This window comes from Protomyctophum bolini, assembly GCF_963924005.1.
Source record: "Protomyctophum bolini genome assembly, chromosome: 12".
Taxonomy (NCBI): Eukaryota; Metazoa; Chordata; class Actinopteri; order Myctophiformes; family Myctophidae; genus Protomyctophum; species Protomyctophum bolini.
In genome coordinates this window covers 1,831,891-1,852,521 of record NC_137873.1, presented here as the reverse complement: position 1 = coordinate 1,852,521, position 20,631 = coordinate 1,831,891, and the positions used below count along the sequence as shown (strand labels likewise).

General features: G+C 44.3%; 1 protein-coding gene across 2 annotated transcripts in view; it reads right to left on the bottom strand.

Moving 5' to 3' along the window:
• Positions 1 to 308: 308 nt before the first annotated feature.
• The window catches only part of rnf220a (ring finger protein 220a), a 247,225-nt gene continuing 226,902 nt past the window's right edge, over positions 309 to 20,631 (bottom strand). For both annotated transcript variants that reach the window (XM_080778063.1, XM_080778064.1), the window contains exons 13-15: positions 14,494 to 14,602; positions 9,151 to 9,225; positions 309 to 3,406 (exon numbers count right to left, since the gene is read on the bottom strand). In XM_080778063.1, the coding sequence (XP_080634189.1) occupies positions 3,335 to 3,406; positions 9,151 to 9,225; positions 14,494 to 14,602 (256 nt within the window). In that variant the 3' untranslated portion in view covers positions 309 to 3,334. The remainder of the gene's footprint in view (positions 3,407 to 9,150; positions 9,226 to 14,493; positions 14,603 to 20,631) is intronic.

Below are 20,631 nucleotides of genomic sequence, written 5' to 3'. Positions count from 1 at the left end.
CCTCTCAAGCTTGCGGATGACACAAATCTGATCTGAAATAAATGGTGACAAATCTGCATAGACACAGGTGGTACAAATGGCTTCCCCTGGTGTGGCTTTCGGGAGAGCCAAAACCTGCCGTCCTTTAGAACTGCCATCTGCATGGACATTAAGTGCATGAGAAACCTTTGTCCACGATGTACAAGACTATCAAAGTAAAAAAGAAAACATTTACTTAACCCAGAATGTTAAACAGAAGGAAGAAGAATCTCCAGATGTTAGTTAAATAGAAATTAAGGCAACAGAGACAAGCAGACATCAGATTTACAATCATTTAATTAATGTCAAATGTAGTTTACAAACGGGAAGGACATGTACCATTTCCAAGAATATACAAGACACAAATTAGTTTGGACACAATCGACTTGTGCAACTTGTCATCTTTGGGGCAGGTTCAAATGTTTGTTACTGCAGGGAGGAATCACAATGTGTGAAGGGTGTACACGAGAGGTCTCAGACAGAGATTTTTGTTTTGTCTTTTGTTATCCATGATGACAGAACAACACAGGGAATTATTGCATCCTGTTTTGGCCTATCTTTACATGTTCCTAAATTATTCAACTAAAAGCAGAGGGAACACACCCGGAGGCATTTGAAACATTAAGCCTGATTTTTACGTCATCGTATGCTTAAAATAGATCCACAAGCTCTCGCGACACGATGAGATTGTAGATGTGCTATTCTCTGCTTGCGACACCGCCGGATGAAGAATGTCAAATCAATCGAAAAGACTAATCTAAACGACGAATCTGAACGATTCCTCCCGAAAAAGTTTAATAATTTGTAATGTACTTCGGTTTTGGCTGGCAGTTTGACAACCGCTTCCTAGAATCTTATTTCCCCTTCTCTTTTATAACAAAGTTTAAGCGACTTAAAGATGACAAAAGGAAAACCACTACTTGCACCAAGATGACAGAGTAAAACAAAGCAAAAATAAATATCCAGATCTTTTTGCATTAAGGCCATCTGTCTCTGTCTCTTCTTCTCGTCAGTGACTGTGGGAACATTTTGTCTGGAAAAAGTTTCCATTGTGGACCTTTTGCGAACAGGACCAGTCGTGGCGTTTGAGAAATTTTATTTTATTGATTTTCTTTTTTCTTCTTAATCATTTCTTACAACAATACAGACATCACAGAATACATAGTTTTACAAACACAAAGCCACACCACCACCTTGGTTGCTGCAGGGCAGAGGACAAGATCATGTGACCGAGGGAGGGGGTGGAGGAGGGCGAGACAACGCTTTTTGCAGTGTAGCAGGATCATTTTGAAAAGGAATTATTTTGAGACAGGTGAGTGTGTGTGTGTGTGTGGTGGGAGGGGGTTCAAACCGAAAATAAGAAGTATTTTCTGTCCAAGCTTCTTGTTATTCCTAACGGAAGAGATAAAGCAGGAGGTTAGCATTGCGCCAGAGTAAAAGAACAAACAAGACGGGCAGCAACGCAGTCTGATTAAATGGCCATTCAAGACCATTTGCTCAGAGCTCGTTTAAACCAAGAATAATAATTTCCATAATTTCATAAGGAAATTACAAACTTAAAAACAAAAATACCTCCTTGCTTTATTCTCAAATCTACAGCTTTTCAGGGCACACTGTAGTCCCACGAGGGAAAATAAATGAAAATGTACACCATCTAAACTTTGAACGTCTACTTTCGAGTAGTTTTTATTATTATTTCTTATGTTTCTTTTCTTATCCTGTACAGTGAAATACAACTTCAACCTCCGAAACATCAACATCTTGTTTTTAAAAAATACATAAGGCTCATTTCTTTCCAGCCATTTTTTTTCTCCAAACAATCGTTCCCTTCACCTTTCCCCGAAACTCAACCTAAAAACAGGACTTTGATATTGTATACTTTTGTCCGTGTGGTGTGTTGTGTGTGTGTGTGTACGCTTGTGTGTGTTTGTGTCACAGGTTATGTGAGCTCTATGTCATTTACACCCAACACTGTAAACATACATAGACTATATTACATGTGCTTGCACTGCATCTTGGGAGAAAAATTTGGTTGACTTCACTAGAACACCACAAAAAAAAGGAAGTTTTCAATTGAGGAGGAGGAGAAGGAGGAGGAGGAGTTGGGAGAAGGAGTATCAAACACCTTCAACGTGGTTGTTACGGTTGTCGTCGGGTTTGGTTGAAAGCTCAGTTTTAGACTACCGTAGGGTCCTTCTCTCTCAACCATGCATCCACACGGCAGCTTGAAGTTTAGCTGGGCTGCCTTGAACCACAGAGGACTTACTCTAGTCTCCGCCCCCCCCCCCCACCCCAAAAAACCCAAAAACAAAACAAAAAAACAACAACTTTCAAATCATTGGGAGAGAGCCGACTGCCCAGCACCACCGAAACGTCAAAGTGGAAAGAAGTCCTGTTTTGTTTTGGCCTGCGATGAGTTCTCTCAGGGAACCAGCTCCTGTTTTGGCCTGCGATGAGTTCTCTCAGGGAACCAGATGAGTTCTCTCAGGGAACCAGATGAGTTCTCTCAGGGAACCAGATGAGTTCTCTCAGGGAACCAGATGAGTTCTCTCAGGGAACCAGATGAGTTCTCTCAGGGAACCAGATGAGTTCTCTCAGGGAACCAGATGAGTTCTCTCAGGGAACCAGATGAGTTCTCTCAGGGAACCAGCTCCTCCTGCTGGTTGAAACTAACAAGAGGTTTCACACCTGTGTCACGAGCCGCCGTGAGGCCGCCGTGTGGAGGTCACAGTGGAGGAGGGCATGGCTGGCTGGCACGTTTGTCCTCGTTCATCTCATTAGTAAGAGCTCCGTCAACCTCATTGCAACAAATGTCTCAAGGCATCATGTACGGCTGGCATCCACCAACCACCAGAGCCCTCTATGTATTGTCCTTTTGAGGTTGAACGCTACCGACTACCGACAGAAGCGGTAACACATCTTCGATAGGCTGAATCAACAGAAGACGACCAAATTGGGACTGCAGGAAAATGTCATTCCCCCCCACCCCCCCCAATGACGCTTTAATTTATTTTGTGGGAGGGCGGTAGTCATGGAACTGATCAAGTCAGTGAGTCATCCATGATATTCAGTCGGCCAAAATCAGCCATTCAAAGCAGCCAGTTTCAACTCTCAGAGAGAGCCAGTGGAGCTCAGTTAAAGAGTCTCTCATCCGGATGCTCTTCAGAGGACAGCCGTATGGGACGGGACGGGGGGGAGAAAACCAAGAATGACGTCGACGGAATCAGGGTAGGAAACGGGGTGGAAGCGTTGGGGCACACGGGGGACGGGCGGGGGGAGGACCGGTAGAGATGGAGGAAGGGGAAGACGTCGTTCTTCACAAGTAGACGCGTCGCAGGTCTCCGGGCGAGGTGATGGTGTTGCACTGTGGACACAGCTTCTTGTTTCCCTGCATGGAGGAAACAATTAGAGACATTTATTATATACATATATATATATATAAGTATTAAAAAGCGCTTCGGGAAAAAAAACCTCTTGAAAAACCATTGGAACCTCAAACTGTCTGCTAAAGCAGCTAACTCCACCACCTCTCCCCTCTCATGCAATGAATTGACAATATACTGTACAAAGTCACAATACCAACTTTGATGAGGCAGTATTGCTTTGTTTTCAAAATCATACGGTTATATTATATATATTTCCTGAAAAATATATATTTTAGATGGTTTCTCCCCGACAGAGATATACAAATACTAGGTGACGTATTTCTAAAGATGGCTGCATCCATTTGGAGACAAGCCTAGTGTAAAGTGGCCACTGTCTTTAAAGGAGAATTCCATGCTAGAATGCTTTCTTACCTTTCTTTGTAGTTACGTCCACACCAAAGAGGTTTAGGTGTTTTTTGTGTGCAAAAGCTCCTTATTGGCTATTTCCCCTACCATAAGCCCTCAATGAATTGCATTGAATTGAACGGGGATATGGGGTGTTGTGCTAATTTGCTTATTTCCATCTAAATAAGTAGTAAACTGTGCCGCTTGGGATATTATTTACATTATGAAGAGAGGATATATACAAAATAATTATAATGTTGAGCAATGGAAATAAGCGAATTAGCACAACACCCCATAGCCCCATTCAATTCCCATTCAATTCAATGCAATTTATTTAGGGCTTATGGTAGGGGAAATAGCCAATAAGGAGCTTTTGCACAAAATAACACCTGGACCTCTTTGGTGGGGACGTAACGACTACAAATAAAGGTACAGTAAGAAAGCCTGCTAGCATGGAATTCTCCTTTAAAGCGCAAATCAATGCATTTAGAGATAGTAATGTCATGTGTGACATGTTTATCGACAGACCCTGGTCTGCCAAGTAGGGGGACCCTCTCTGTGGTATGTGGACACACACATGTCAGTCCACTGTCATGTATGTGGAAGGAGTGGAACTATGTGTAAACGTGAGGGGGGGAGGAGGGGATGTGTTCAACTCAGGCTCTACATCCCCGAGATGGACACACGCACACACACACACAAACACACGCACGTACGCACGCACGCACGCAAAAGAATGACCAAGTCACATAACTTGAGTTCCTGATAGCGTCCAGTCCAGCCAAGCCCATACATAGACTGCTGGGCAGTACATGCTTGTGGTGCATGTGTACATTAGCCACGTCAGTTGTGTCGAGCCCTTCTGACCCCAAAAAGAAGGCTGTACATATATTTCGCTGTAAGCCAGTGTTTTCCAAGCAGTGACCCATTCTTGGGTCACAGACCTATTTTAAGTAAATATCCCATTATGTTCCTACATTTTGAACATTCCCCACTTCAGCTACGAGACCAAACTTACAAATATTATGGAACCCTATATAAATGCAAATAGCCAATCAAAAGGCTCACAAGGTGTCACGGTATAATGTTTACATTAAATTATATTGGAAATGTTTCAATTTTTAGGAGGGTGGCGGTTTAAATATGAAATTCAATAAGACATATTTCAGGACACTTACTGTGCTTGCTTTGGTGCATGTGCACGTTATGTGTGTATGGTGTGCATGCACTGTGTGTGTGTGTGTGTGTGTGTGTGTGTGTGTGTGTGTCTGTGCCAGTTGCCTGGGCCTATTAAAGCAGTTAGGAGCAGGGCTGACGTTAACTAGATTCACAGGCATTTACTTTGATCAGCCAAGCCCTGGCTGTTTTATAGATGCCTCCAAGCTATGGCTTTAATGCCCCGTGCAAACGCACACACCTCTATATGGAGATAAGAAGCAGAAAGCTCTTATGTCCATACTTTTATTGTAAATTAATGCCCTACTTTAAGTTGTTCATACTACAGCGTCAAACAAAACTATTCAACCATCTCCAATTCATTTCTAGCATGGCTCCAGACTGAATCGCTAGCCACGCCCATTAAACAATCATATGTTGGGCGATTCAGGTGTGGTGACTCTATGGCAGCTTCGGTGCCGTTTCAACTCCATGACAACAACAAACAACAAACATTGGCTGCCCCCCACTGTGGTAACTTGCGACTGTATCGATCTGGCCATTAAATCGCCCTATGATAAATAGTTTATTTATTTAAAGTGTTTCTTTAAATGCTAGTAGTGCTCATTTACCCTCTTCGTTTGGTTAGCAACCGGGTTAGCCACATTGACAACAACGTCATCTGCTTTGCTACCATTTTGATTGGTTGGTGTGAACTAATGGCCGAAGAGTGCCGCGAGTGTCAGGCTAATAAATCTTTTGGAAAACATGCACGAAAACGAATTTCACCGACATATTTTCTTCTGTAAACCTGTGATTGTGTACTGTAGATTATACAATATGCTACTTTTGAATTAGAATCCTGAAAAGTAACAGTTTTGGTCATACTTGTATGAGGTTTCCACCTGAATATATTAGACTAATAACCAGTGATACTGCATGGCACTGTGTGCCCGCCCCAGAGAAACGGCACAAGAAGAGTGTTTTTAATAACCAACTACTACGCTTGTGGGCACCGTACGGCAGTGAGGTGTGTGTTGTAGATGTGTAATGGTTAATTCTGGCAATGTTCTCATGGACTACATTGTAAACATCATACAGTAGCATATTATTAACCAATTATGCCCTCTTGAATGACGAATAGCCACAATAGTTGAACAAACAACCTCAGGATTCGGTTGAGAGTGGTTAAGCGGAGCTAAACTCTTAACATTAAGTAGATAATAAAAGTGACTGCTTCAGTAAGTTTAGAAGTACAGTATTTCTCCTGTAGTCAGTCTTATGTTTGGCTTTTTAATCTGTTTATCAGTTTCCTCCCAAGAGTGCAAACCAGAATGAAATTAGACTCATTCATTATTGAAATGCACTGTGTGTTTGGCTACTGGCTACAACATTAAAATTCTCTGTTGGGGAATGCAATATTTAAATGCACAGTTGGGGAATATTAACAGCATTATTTTCCATATTATCCTTTTGATAAACTACTGTACTAGCTAGTTAGCTTAATAGGCTACTGTGGTCAACATGAAAAATGTCCAGAAGTGGGAAGTATTTGTTTGACCCATGGGAAAAATGTACAGTACCAAAACAGAGCTACAACAGTTTCACATTAACTGGTTCATGGCCAAGGACGTGTTTTTTTACGTGCTATCTAGGGCTGACCTTCGATTCCGTATTTGATGATCGATTCAAAATCGATTCCCGCGTTTCGAACGTCGACGCTTCGAAACGTCAACGGGGGGGGGGGGGGGGGGGGGGGGGGGCGCGCGCGCGAGCAGTGACTCTTTGGCTTAAACAACGATATAGCGGAGAGAAAGGCATGCTTGTATTGGTCTCATTTATTTTAAACAATAAGCAACAACTGTAGCAGGCTTGCAGCCTTCATGAAAGCAGTGACGCACAAATAATTTGGCTTAATAAAACATCCGACCGTAACAAGTCAACTGCCTGAAACAGGCATTACCTCTCCATCAAATAAAAATATATATAATCCAAACTCCTCTGTCAATTGTAAACGAACGGTAACATGAATGAACTTTTCAAGCCTGACACTTGTCAGAAATAAAATCAACCACGGTTGATTTGATTGATCATAAAGTTAATGTGACTGTGAGTGTGCGTATGGGAAAATATATATAAACTTCACAGATTATAGATCACTTGGAATTATAACAATCTGAGTATTGCCTGAATAATGCCACTAGTGAAATCCCATTTTTTTATCGACATGCGATGCCGATGGAGAAATCCCACATAGTTAAATTTACCTCATAGTCATGCTGCATGCGCTGTTGGTCGATGAAGAATTATAATCCAAGGTTTGTCAATCATATTATGGTTTATGGTTGAAAGTAAACCATAATATTAAAGTAAACTCTAAGAAGAGATCTGCAGACTGCAGTGCAGAATGCATGCAGCTCCACTTGCTAATTGAGTTGACATTTGCGCAACTTCACTGCATTACAGTAATTAGTTATTTGCCAGCACCTGCTCCAATATAGGCCTAAATCAAACTTTATTTATATAGCACATTTAAAACAATAAAAGCTGACCAAAGTGCTGTAGGCCTGCAGGCTGAAACAAGTGGAGCATCGCATCACCATCGGCGCAAAAAAAAAAAGCATAATTAAAAGACAAAACACAGGCAAATAGTATATGCTACATTATTACAATAATACGATCAGGTGCAATTAAATGCCAAAGAGAAAAGGTGTTTTGGTCTGGGTCTGTAGGAGCAAAAAATATCAATTCTTCGGTGCACTGAGCGCACTCACCATGTGAATCCAAGCAGCGTAATGGCTCATCGATAAAAGTTGAGATTTTATAGTGGCATTATTCAGGCAATACTCAACAGATTGTTATAATTCCAAGTGATCTATAATCTGTGAAGTTTATATTTTCATTTTCGTGTAAGTAATGTTTTTATATGACTTATCAAACAAGGTAGCCTATATTTAATGTCCACTGAGCTGTGGTGCATGCGCTTGCCTTCCTTGTTAACACGGGGAAAGAGGAGGCGTTGCGAGGTGCTGCGAGGCGCAAGCATGGCTCGCGGACCAAATGGGGCCGTCTCGCGGACCAAAAGCGGACGCTTTTTTTTAAATGACTATTCGATTCAAAATTTAAAAATCGATTCCCGTGCGTATCGATTGAACGTCGATTAATCGATTTTTTTGGGTCAGCCCTAGTGCTATCAACAAATCCCTCAAGGCCAAGGACGTTGTGGACGTGGTAGACAATAATTCCTAAAAAAATTATCATTTTTTTCCGATTTTTTTGCATTTTATTTTTTATTTTTATGTAATCTACTAAAAACCGGCCGAAATCCGCGCGATCGTGCACTATCGTGCACGCGCGCCGTCTCTATGTGAATCGCGGCAAAAAATCGGACATTTTGAGATCTTCTGGGCCTTTTTTGAGCTTAATTTGAGTAAAATAAGAAAGAGCTAATGCTAGTTTAGCAATGCGGAAGAGTCAGGGTATCTTCTGAGATGTCAAACTTTCACTTGTTGTTTACACCCTTGAACAGGAAGTGATGTCAAGAGATTTTACTCTAACGGCATTTTCAGCATAATGGTGCGTTCCCGCCATCTGGTGGCAGTTTTGGGTGTTACAGTTAAACTGCCGGATTATATATATATAATTTATTTAGACCGCTGTTTTTTCTTTTTGCATGAAAATGACGAATTAAGAAATGGGGCATTGGCCAGCATTGGCCAGCTTTGGCGACTTTTTGAATGGCAATCGAAAAATGTGAGATATGACCACAATGGCATGAAATATCTCATTTTCAAGCTCCATGTCTCTACTTCACAATGAAAGAAAAATTATGACTCTAGCATATTCCATTGTTTAGTAATAAGCATTTTAATACACCTTGGTTTTCAGTGAACAGTGAAACCAAGTTGTACTAAAATGCTTATAAGTCAACGAAGGAACATGCTAGAGTCATAATTCCTTTTTCATTGTGAAGTAGAGACATGCAGCTTGAAAATGAGATATTTCATGCCATTGTGGTCATATCTCACATTTTTCTATTGTCATTCAAAAAGTCGCCAAATCTGGCCTAAGCCACAAAAAGATGTGATTTAAGGCTGGGAATAAGAGGGTTAAGTGGAAGGGGGAAAAGTGCACGGGGGGTGCCTTGCCAAAAATAAAAAAAAGAAGAGCATATACATATTTGTGTGTGTGTGTGTGTGTGTCGTACCAGAGTCCTGAGCCAGCATTCTTCACAATGGACGTGCCAACACTGGATGGAGGTGAGAGGCATTGTGTAAGAGTCCTGAGAGAGAGAGAGAGAGAGAGAGTGAGAGAGAGACAGACAGACAGAGGGACAGAGAGAGAGAGAGAGAGAGAGAGAGAGAGAAAGCACAAACAAAGGTTAACACATTAGGTTCAGTGGAGACACACACGCCTGGACACACATTAAACACAATCATTCCACATCAACAACGCGTCAACGTCCCGACTTCACAACCAAAGCACCAAACGACATGAACGACACGACGGCCAGCAGCCACCGACGGCGCCACTGAGCAAGGCAGCGAGAGATAGAGACACAGAGGGAGATATCAAACCGGCGACAACCTGTTGGATATACAGTACAGTACAGTACGTACACACACGCACCACAGACACAACGAGATGACGCCACAGGCAGGGCAATGGGGGCAGGCCAGGCACATCGAGGAGGAGGGAGGAGGAGGGAGGGGGGTTGGAACGAAGGAAAGATGGGGTGGGGTTGGTGAACAATCATGTGCAGCTGCTACATCACATGGTCAGGGGTCTCTCTCTCTTCTGGTCACACAGACAGAGAGAGAGAGAGAGAGCGGGCGGGCGGGCGAGCTGCGACGGGGCGAGGGATGGAGCCATGGAGAGGGAGTGCCGTGCCTTTCTTACCCTCCGTAGGGGTTGTGGGAGGAGCCTCTTTATGCCGCTGCTGTAGCCGCCAATCACAACGCCCCTATACAGACAGTACAGACCGAGGGGGAGGGACTTAGGCTGCAGCCGCCTCTCTCCTCCAACGGCCTCGCTGTTGGCCGATGGCGGCGGCCGGGCCCCGCCCCCGGCGGGCCACGACACCCCAAGGAGGCTCTTGTTGTGGCTCTCAGCGGCAGCGCCTGATAGGCTGGCAGGCTTCCTCTGCGGAAGGGGGGGGGGGGAGGGAGAGTAGGGGAGAAGGGGGGAGGAGGGGGGAGGCGAAAGGTGGCAGCTAATCACAGATGCAGGCTTTTCCTGGCGCATGTGAACACACACACACACACAAGCTGAATTTACGTATGTTCCAAAATGCACATGTCCAGAATGTGTGCACACACACACACACACACACACACACACACACACACACGTGTGAGTGTGTGCATGCACGGCTAGCAAACACAGACGTGCAAATTCCCGGTGCGCAAACACGAATGGACGACCCAACATGCACTCAAAACATGACCTACACTGACAAAGGTTCCATTGACACACAGGCGCACGCACACACAAACAAAAAGATGAGTGACAACTTTACTTTACTGATCTACGCTCTATTTTTTTACCGGGGAATTTTGTGAATAAAAAGGCGCTAGAGTGCCAAGCAGATGGGGCAGATTTTACTCATGCTCCGCCTTCCATTTCCCCGCAAAACCGGGAGGTGAAATCTTCCATTACTACCTTCCACTAAGTCTGATCTCTCTTTAGAAGCCTTGATATTCCAAACGAGATGCATCATGAAGTCAGACATTAGGACAGAACATCGCCGTTCTCATCAACACCACGGGCCGTTGATTTAGAGACAATATCAACTTTTGTTGGCCGGCATAAACCAGGAAGTGAATGCACAGCTAAACAGCTCCGGGACGGACGAGCAAGGCGTTGCCTCACGGCCAATGTAAAAAAAAAAAAAGCATTTTAGCGATCGTGTTTTATATAAATAAAAGGGTTTGAAGCACCCCGCGGTTTGATTTGAGAGGACGTGTCGCGTGTACACATCCTTACAACACACCTTCAAGACCCTGCCATTGTTCACTATGTGGCTCTGTTTTCCTTTGTCTCCTTTTCAAACTGCTGTGACTTCCTTACTGTCACCACAGCTTTCGGAAAGCATGGAATTAATGAGATGATACTGATAAATACTGATATGCATGTATGACTAACTATGTACATTACAATACAGGGAACATGTGTGCGTTTTCGCTTCCTCGAGTGTCCAGTAGGTGGAGGTAGAGGTCCACTGATAAGACTGGAGCACACGGTGGGGAGTTTGTCTCAGGACAACATGAGCCTATTTAACAAAAGGCAGCCCAACAATCTTCTACCACTAAAGGAAATTAAAACTACAGCCTGGCCTCCGAGGATACTTGAGTGATGTTTAAGGAAAGCTGCACACCAACACTCATAATCAGTTCCTCTCCTTTCAGCCAGCGCTTTTATCTACACCAATTATACCCTGGATATACTTACAGTTACAGCTTCATACACTAAAGCCCAACGGCGCACAAAGTGGGGCTACAGTACAAATGATACAAATGGAAGCAAATGGACCCCCGTTTCATTTGCAAACTCTCTTTAAGTTATCATCAGGGTCCTTGAAATTAAAACGTTTGAGAAACACTGCATGGATCCACAGCTGGTTCAAATAAACATGCATTATCCACATATACAGTAACAGCCTCGTACACTAAACTAAAGCCACACCTGGTTTTAATCAGGTTATCGACAGTTACCTGCTGTCTATAGTCTGCTCACGAATTTGCTTCCCATTTTGCATGGTTTTCACTAAATATACACATTTCAACTCATTTATACACCCAACAAACTCACACTCTGTACTCTACTGCACGTAACGACCCCCCCCCCCCCCCCCTGGTTAACTAGAATGACCCCACCCATTGCAGTGCTGTCAGAGGACGGTACCAGCCAGAGATGAGCGGTGACAAGGGAATGACAGACAGAGACAGATGGAATGTGGTAGCGTGTGTGTGTGTGTGTGGTTGGTGTACAAGCTTATGTAGTTGTGTGGTCTTGTGTATGTGTGTGCGTGGCGTGCATGTGTGGTTAGTGTATATGCTTGTGCAGTTTGTGTGCGTGAGCTATAGTGTGTGTGTGTGCGTGTGTGTGTGTGTGCGTGTGTGTGTGCGCGCGCGTGTGTGTGTGTGTGAGAGAGAGAGAGAGAGAGAGAGAGAGAGATGAGGGACAGTGACAGATGAGCGCAGCAGAGCAGGGTGTCCACGGGGCAGTGAGTGATCGATCGGCATGCCTTGCCCTCCGTGTCACCTCGGGCTCCCAACAACCTTTAGGAAGCGCAGGCGTCGGTAATTACCCCGTTCCTCTCACACACACACACACACACACACACACACACACACACACACACACACACACACACACACACACACACACACACACACACACACACACACACACACACACACACACACACACACACACACACACACACACACACACACACACACACACACACACACACACACACACACACACACACACACACACACACACACACACACACACACACACACACACACACACACACACACACACACACACACACACCGCTATCTTCCATCTCCAAGGATTAGAACATGGTTGTGTTTGTTAATCAGTGGTTTTCAACCCTTTTTATATCAAGGTTCCATTCTTTATTGGGCTTTGAAGCCACGGACCACCATTTGATGACATTTAGCCTCTCAGACCCTAAACTCGGAACATGCTGTACTCGTCATTGGATAGGATGTTGTCCACAGTTCCATGCTGTATTGATGTTGGTACCATGAAGAGAGATAACAGACGAAACGTCGATCAACATGACAATTCTTTTTAAAATCAAGTGTGTAGTAGTAGTAGTAGTGCGAGTGTAAAATGAAACTCAGGTCCATTTGGTTTCATTTTACACTCTCAAGGGTTAAAGAAAGATGTATGAGGGTCCATTTGGTTACCAACTCTGCATCGTTTAGCTGGGGACCACCTGGAACCCCCCCCCCAAGGACCACTGGTTGAACGCCACTGCACTAAACGAAGGGACAATGTGTCCGACTCAAAGAAAGAGATTGGAGGTTGGAGGAGGTAAGACGACCACATCTTAAGCACCCGACGAATCTGAAATATTCATGCACAATCCATCGCTCAAGCTGCGATGTCATCAATAATGACCATATGACCATTCCGTTTATTGATCGGCGGGAGCCAATCAATTGTCAATACAAGCCGGGAGCTCCGGCCGTCGGCGCGGGGGGGCCACCGCTTCACACATGCTAATACTTTGTCATTATATTTTCAACGTTAAATGATAATGGCAATGCATTCAACACACAACTAAAGCCATTACAATGACCACTGTGCCGTTATTGTCCTATAATATCTTTTTTTAGTGCGTCTGCCGCTGTGGTGGGTTTGGTTTTATTCGGTCGGGGGAAACAACTCAATGATACAACGAACGCACACGGTGGCTTTCCTCCCTGACGGACAACACGACAAGGTGACAGGGACTGCCATGCAACACGCACACAATGACACCATCACTGCCACCACTGACAGACTGATAAGGCCACACACACACACACACACACACACACACACACACACACACACACACGCACACACACCAACTAAGGGCGGCACAATAGAGCTTTAGTCACGGACTGACATGCACATCATTTATTTCTTCACATATGAGAGAAGTAAAATAAAAATGGAAAATAAAAAAAACCCGACCACAAAAACAAGAGCACTTGGCCTTTATTACGGATCAATTAATGCTTGTGTGACCAACTGACCATGACCAGCTCTGGAAACAAATGAATGTTTAGATTAATGATGAGACTTGAGGCTTTCAGATAGGGAACAAGGAGACATTTGACCGCATCAACATGGCAGGGTTTCCTGCAGACCTTCAGTGCCACACCATGGCCTACCATCTCTGGCACCATGCCCAGACAAGCCAAGAAAGAAATATTTAATATTATACTACAGGCTAATTGGTTGAAATAAGCTCTCAAGCTGGTGCTGAAACGGGCATGAGAGCACACCCCAGACGTTAATTGAAAAGATTTGAGAACGGATTAATCAAAAATAAAAATAAACACCAGGATAGTGTTTTAAAAACCCCCAGGATAGTGTTTTTAACACTGCAAAGTGGACATTCCTGCTCTTAACCCATATAGAAGAGAGGAGCCAGAGCTTAAAATGACTGTTGGGAGATACAGTACATGGTCAATGATAATGCTCCAGGCATTCACTTTGAATGCCGCTTGTGGCCCACCTGGTCCACGTAATCTAAAAACAATAAGCGATGATCTAGTGTATTAATTTGAGAAGATGACCGGAATTCATGGAACACCCGGAGATTTACTGAAAGTCCTGAATACTGCTTTAGAACCATCACGTTTTCCCCAATGGGACCGACAAGTGCCCAGCGAGCAGGCAGACAGACACACAGACAGACACACAGAAAGACAGACACACAGACAGACAGACAGACACACAGACAGACACACAGACAGACAGACGGTCCGACACAATGTTTGTCTGGTCTAATTCTCACCATGCAGATGAGACACTTGTAGCGGTCCCCTCTCAGGATCTGTTTCTCCAACTCTCTGATCCGAGCCTTCAGCGCCTCCAGAGTGGTGGCCGTTGAGTCCTCTGTTACTCTGTCAGAGAGAGAGAGAGAGAGAGAGAGGGAAAGGTTAGTTTTGACGTTACAAGACATATTGATGGCTAAGGAGACAGTGTGTGGGAGTTGAGCAGCGGCTGTAAAATTCCACACGGCAGTCCTTTACAAGGTATGGATTCCACAAGATGGAGAGATCTAAAAGATATACGACTCACCCGGGTCCACGGGAGGAATTCTTTATCAGGGGATAGGATACAGAATATCAGAGGAAATGGTCAAAAAGAAGAACCTTAAGCGGAGGTCGTCCGATATGGATTTTTCAAGGCCAATCCCCGATTGCGATATTTAGGAGAGCACAGTGTGTAGAAACAGAGAGAACCAGACAGACAGCTTGAAATCAAACCCAACTCTTTTGTTTTTTTTAATAAAGATATATATATATATATATATATATATATATATATATATAACCGTCACGTTTACACATTTAGGTTGACGATTAGGTAATTGCCACACAAATATTTGCGATTAACGATTGAATTGTGATTTCTGCACTGAACATTGGAATGTCACAATTTGCATTTTAGGCTTCGTAATTACACGGAGGAGATATGACAACTAACTTAAAGAAAATCAAAGAAATCACTGACACATTGAATTAAAATAAAATCTTTGTGACAAGTGCATTTTGCAGATCTGCTATTTTTGGAAAAGTTTATGGAGATTTTTTAACATGGAAAAAGATTAGCGATTATTTCAAAATAATTGCAATTAGGAGATTATGTAATAATTTTGACAGGCCTGGAGATGATATGGTTCATATCTTGCCCGCGCGTGCGTGCGTGCGCACACACACAGCCATGTGTTGTAGTAATTAAGTGTATGCATGTTCGGTTATATTTCATTCCCAGTAGGTTCATTTTTTTTCGTTCTTTTATTACGGTGTGGTCCTTTGAGCTCAAGGCCACAGGTTCAATACTGTACAGTTACCATGCTGGACTTCAACTGAAACCCTGGCCTTGAGTGGTCCTGTGGTCCCACTGTGCTCACAAACCACACACACGCGCACACACACACACACACACACACGCACACACACACAACCAACTGGCATATAACACAGTCAACACGCACACAGACACGCACGCACGTCGTACACACATGCAGATCATGATGTGATTATGAGAGGTCACACCACCTCTATACTACGCATCCACAATTCCACATAACACTGAATTGTACACAAATGGATGTGTAACTTTGCTCTGATTTATAGCCATTAGTTTATTCCCCCCCCCCCCGACAGCCCTTTACTGTGCCGCGCCGTAGCTAGTGTTGTGCTGCTTCCGACACCGCCAGTACCTTTTGATTCATGCGGCCTCACAACTCAGCCGCCCGCCTTTCAGCTGTACTAGTTGGTTTTGTTGTATATATAAATATATTTTCAAAGCAGTACCACTTAAAACTTTCTTCAGCCCGTAAACCAAATCAGAAGTTTATCCTCATCCTGGGAGTCGGCACTCCCTGCAAAACGTATTAGTGTTTCTTGGTTAGGGACACCTCGAAAAACCAGGCCCTACGACCCGTTTTGTGGCCCAGCTCATGGTTTATGAAATCCAGTTCCAAGCTGTTACTCTTCCCGGAGATCCAGGGGGGGGCGTAGGGAGTTGTAAAATTGCGAGATAGTTTGGATGAAAAAGTCACAGCTCGATGGTTCTTTTGGTTCTTTATTCCCAGCATATTTATTTGCAAAACTGCATCCTCCCAAAAAAAAACAAGCCAGTGCAGCATATCTTAATACATTCTGGGCGGGAACCCCTTTTGGTGTTTTAAAGCGTTATGTTATACTTTAGCTATTGAAAAATAGCAGATCTACAAGCTCATAGCGCGCCACCGAGTGGCGCGCTACGAGCTTGTGTAGGTCTGATATTTTTGAAAAATCGTGAAAATATTTATTTCAGAAAACTGGAGGATTTAGAAGATTTATTTTTAATTTTTGAGGTCAGGCCTAAATGGATTAAATTCTAGATTACAAGCCCCGAAGACAGCTGTGGGTCAGTTTTCATGGCGGTCCACGTGAGAGTCGTGCCAGTGGGTTGTAATGAACCCGAGTCCCAGGGTGAGGGTAAATTCACTTAAGTCTGGCTCCACGGCTGAAAGAGTGCGAGAAGCCTTGTAAGCTGGCCCAGAGGACGAAACGCGTTCAAGAAAAGATAGAGGCGGAAAATTATTTAGGCTGCATTTTTTCATTTTAACCACTAAACAAGCCCTGTATACTTTATCGCACAGCAAATAGGGCTCCGCATTGGAATGCAATGTGCAAATTTTAGACCTGCTTTTTAAATTTTATTCTTATAAAATAGCAGAAATACTATTTTATAATAATACAATTGTTGTTTAACATTTGTGGGAGAAATGGTAATTCGGTGTACAAGAAATGTGGCACTAATCAGTCCAGTGGTTTGCAAAATGTGTCCAAAATGGGGGATAACAGGGTGAATGGCGATTAACTGTCCAATTCACTCTCTCCTCTCTACGACCCAGCCCTGGCCTCCCTCATCGCTCGTTCAGATGACCACGGGCACATAAAGACAGATTAGCATGTCTGTTTATAGCGCCCGGGAATTAACTAAGTTGTAAGAATGCGGTTTTCTATAAATCAGCCGTGCTAGATGAATATTCATTGCGGGAAGCAGAGACGGCGCACCCGAGAGGCAAAGCCGAGTAACGCCAATCTTTATAAGAGTCACAAGGTTTTCCTGTGGATCGGGGAGAGCCCCCGCGGCCTCTGGTGTCTTTGTGGCCGAGTGAGTGACAAGAGGGATTTATTGTAGCTTTTAAAAGAGAGAGAGACAGAGAGAGAGACTCAGACTTGTTTGAGGGACAACTCCCCAGTCCAGTTCAGGCCGGTCCAGTCCAACTTAAAGTCCTGCTGCATGGCCCTTTATAAGCTAGCAGGCTAATCAAGGCTAAATGGCTTTTTACAAGCCATGCGCTAATAAGAGGAGAGGTTAAAGCATGTTTATGACCATGGAATGGCAGAGTCAGGCTAGGAGAGAGACCAGGGCTTTATAGACAACCACATGCTAGTGCCCCCCCCCCCCCCCCCCCCTCCCTGGAGCCCCTGGTATCCCTCCCTGTGGTACACCATTATACACTCTTACTGTAAGTCTTAACATCTTCAGTGTTCATTTCACCCATTGAGGACTGAGACCAGATTCTACAAATGCCTTCGAAAAAATGAAATAACATGTTTCTATATCAGTGGTTCTCAAAGCTATCTTGTGTCAAGGGCCGCAAAAATGATATGTAATTGGCCACCGACCCCCCCCCCCCCCCCCCCCCCCAGAAGCAAAGATATGAGTTATAAACGCTCGCTGTGAAAGAATATATATTCAAAGATTCAAAAATAGCAGTTCTACGAGCTCGTAGCACGGCGAGCGTAGATCTGCTCATTTTCAACAGATACATTTTTAGATAATGTTTAAACAATTCAGGCCTTTAGCAGACGCTCTTAACCCAGAGCAACTTGCATTAAGCAATAACAAAAAGCATGGCATACATCACATATATAAAAAAAGTAGTTATCATGAAACATGCGTAAGCTAAGAACTTAACAGTGAAGTATCTATATAATGGAACTATATAAACTACTACAGTGGTTAAAAGCTGGCCCGGGGCGGCCTAGCGGTTGGGGCACCTAGGCTGCTAATCCAGCCTGACAGTGTGCCGTGGGTTCGACTCCCGATCCCAACGACCTTTGCTGCGTGTCACTCCACATCTTCCCCCCCCCCACCCCCCCATTCCCTGTCAGCTTACTGTAACTATCAAAAAATAAAGGAAGAAAAAGCCCCAATAATAATAAAGATTCCTGCGATCCCGGCCCTCAAGCTCACCAACACACACACACACAGCTTATCCTTCCCCTCCAGATCAATACCATAGATCAGCTAGCTATGGCGCTGGAAAATGACCACATCACCATAAACACAAACACACACACACTACTATTACGCGGTTACCGGGGAGCGAGCGGACGGACGGCCGTAATAAACATCAGCTGCCTCATCTCGCCGCGCTCCGCTCCGCCCCACCCCGGGTCCGCTCGTCGTCCCCGCCGTCGTCATCGCAATCGCTGCGGTCTGCGCGCATTGGGCCGTATTGATTTAGTTATGGCCACTTCATATGCTGTCGGACAGTGTTAAACACACATTTCTGCCCGCGCGCCACACATTAATCAGAAGCTGCTTAAGGAAAGAGGGAGGGAGGGGAGGGATGGAAACGACTCAGGAAGGACAGAGGAACGAGGAGTGACGAACAGAGGAATTAAAGTCAAGTAGAGTAGTAGTGATGAGTGCGAAAGGTGCAGGCGTGGACGGAACGAGGCATGGCGATAATGGGGAGCGAGAGATGAAGAGAACATAACCCATTAAGACCTGGAACGCATCTGCGTCGCCTCAGTCGCTTTTAAACCACTTTTGCAGCGTTATTTAAAACTTAAGCTGTTGAAAAATAGCAGATCTACAAGCTCGAGCTTTTTGAAAAATCGTAAAAAAATATTTTTTAAGTGAACATTTTTAACTCAAACAACATATTTTGAGATGGGGGTCTGCGGCCAAATACATCATTTTGGGGGGAACCTTGACATGAAAAGGTTTGAGAACCACTGACATAGAAACACAGGTTCTTCAGAAAACGGTTAGGAGTTTCTTGTAGGTCTTAATGGGATAAGGAAGGGGGGGTAAGGATGGACAGATGAAGAGGTAAAGAAAGATGAAGCGTACAGTGGGTCCCTGGGAGGCGCAGTGATGTATGGAGGAGGGCGAGGACAGGGCGAGGCCGTAAATCCAGTGTGAGATGGGGCCTTTGAGGATACAGAGCCGCGCTCTGTACATTTCTGCTAGCAGAGATGTCATCCGGTGCAGCGAACACAGAGAGAAGCCCCCCCGCTGGAAGGATCCCAAAGTTCAGAGGGTTGAAACAAGAAGGCAGAGAATATACTGGTGCTGAAACCATTAGGTCATTTCTTATGATGGCCGTGGTCGTTGGGACCATCACGCTCCCTATTATGTGCCAAGGATAGAAGTACATTTGGACAATCAAACACTTACACATAACACACACACACACACACACACACACACACACACACACACACACACACACACACACAGAGTCAACCACGTACATTGTTAAATGTTCAGTGATTGTGGCAGTAGATTGTGGTTAAAGTCCAAGATCTCCAACACTATTTAGAAATGATGGGAGGTAGTGACAGGCTGAGTACAGGCTGTCAGCACATACTATATCACTAGTGGCTGCTAAAGACGAACACGACAATATGACCATCCTCATAGTGAGAGCATTGTTTCAGACTGTGCCGGCAGGAAGAAGAAAAAAAAAGATCAGGAAGCTAAATCGTCTCGCTAATAGTTACCGCAGCGCTGATCTTTATAGTAGTGATTCTCTGAATCACGGCTCAGATTGAGCTGGATTGAACGACGCGCGACGTTAGCTCAATGCTAGATCGTCTAAATCGTTAGCGCGCGGTTAAAATATGGATGCTTCTGAAGACTCTTAAAGAGACGATGATCGCATCAGCTTATAGCCGATTATCGCCAACTGTTTTGGGAGGACCGGAAATGGTCTCGTTTTCCGAGTGAAATAAGAGTGCCGTCTATGGTGGCGATAACAGACAGTGCCGGGCTTTTCTTTTATATATTCTTTCACAGCAAACGTTTTAACTCAAATCTTTGCTTCTGGGGGATCCCTGGAACTACATATTTTGAGATAGGGGTCGGCGGCCAAATATATATATATATATATAATTGTGGGGCTCCTTGACTTGAAAAAGTTTGAGCACCACTGACAGAAAAAAAGTAGCGTTTTTCCAGAAAACCGTTACAGAATCGGCCTCGGGTCTCGGAGGGAAAGAGAAAGTAAGAATGGAGGACCCGTGGAAGAGATAGTGACATAACATATGGGGGGGGTAACTGATGGCAGATGGGGGGGGGGGGGGGGGGGGTAACTGATGGCAGGGGTTGAGCAAACGAGACAGAGGCAGAA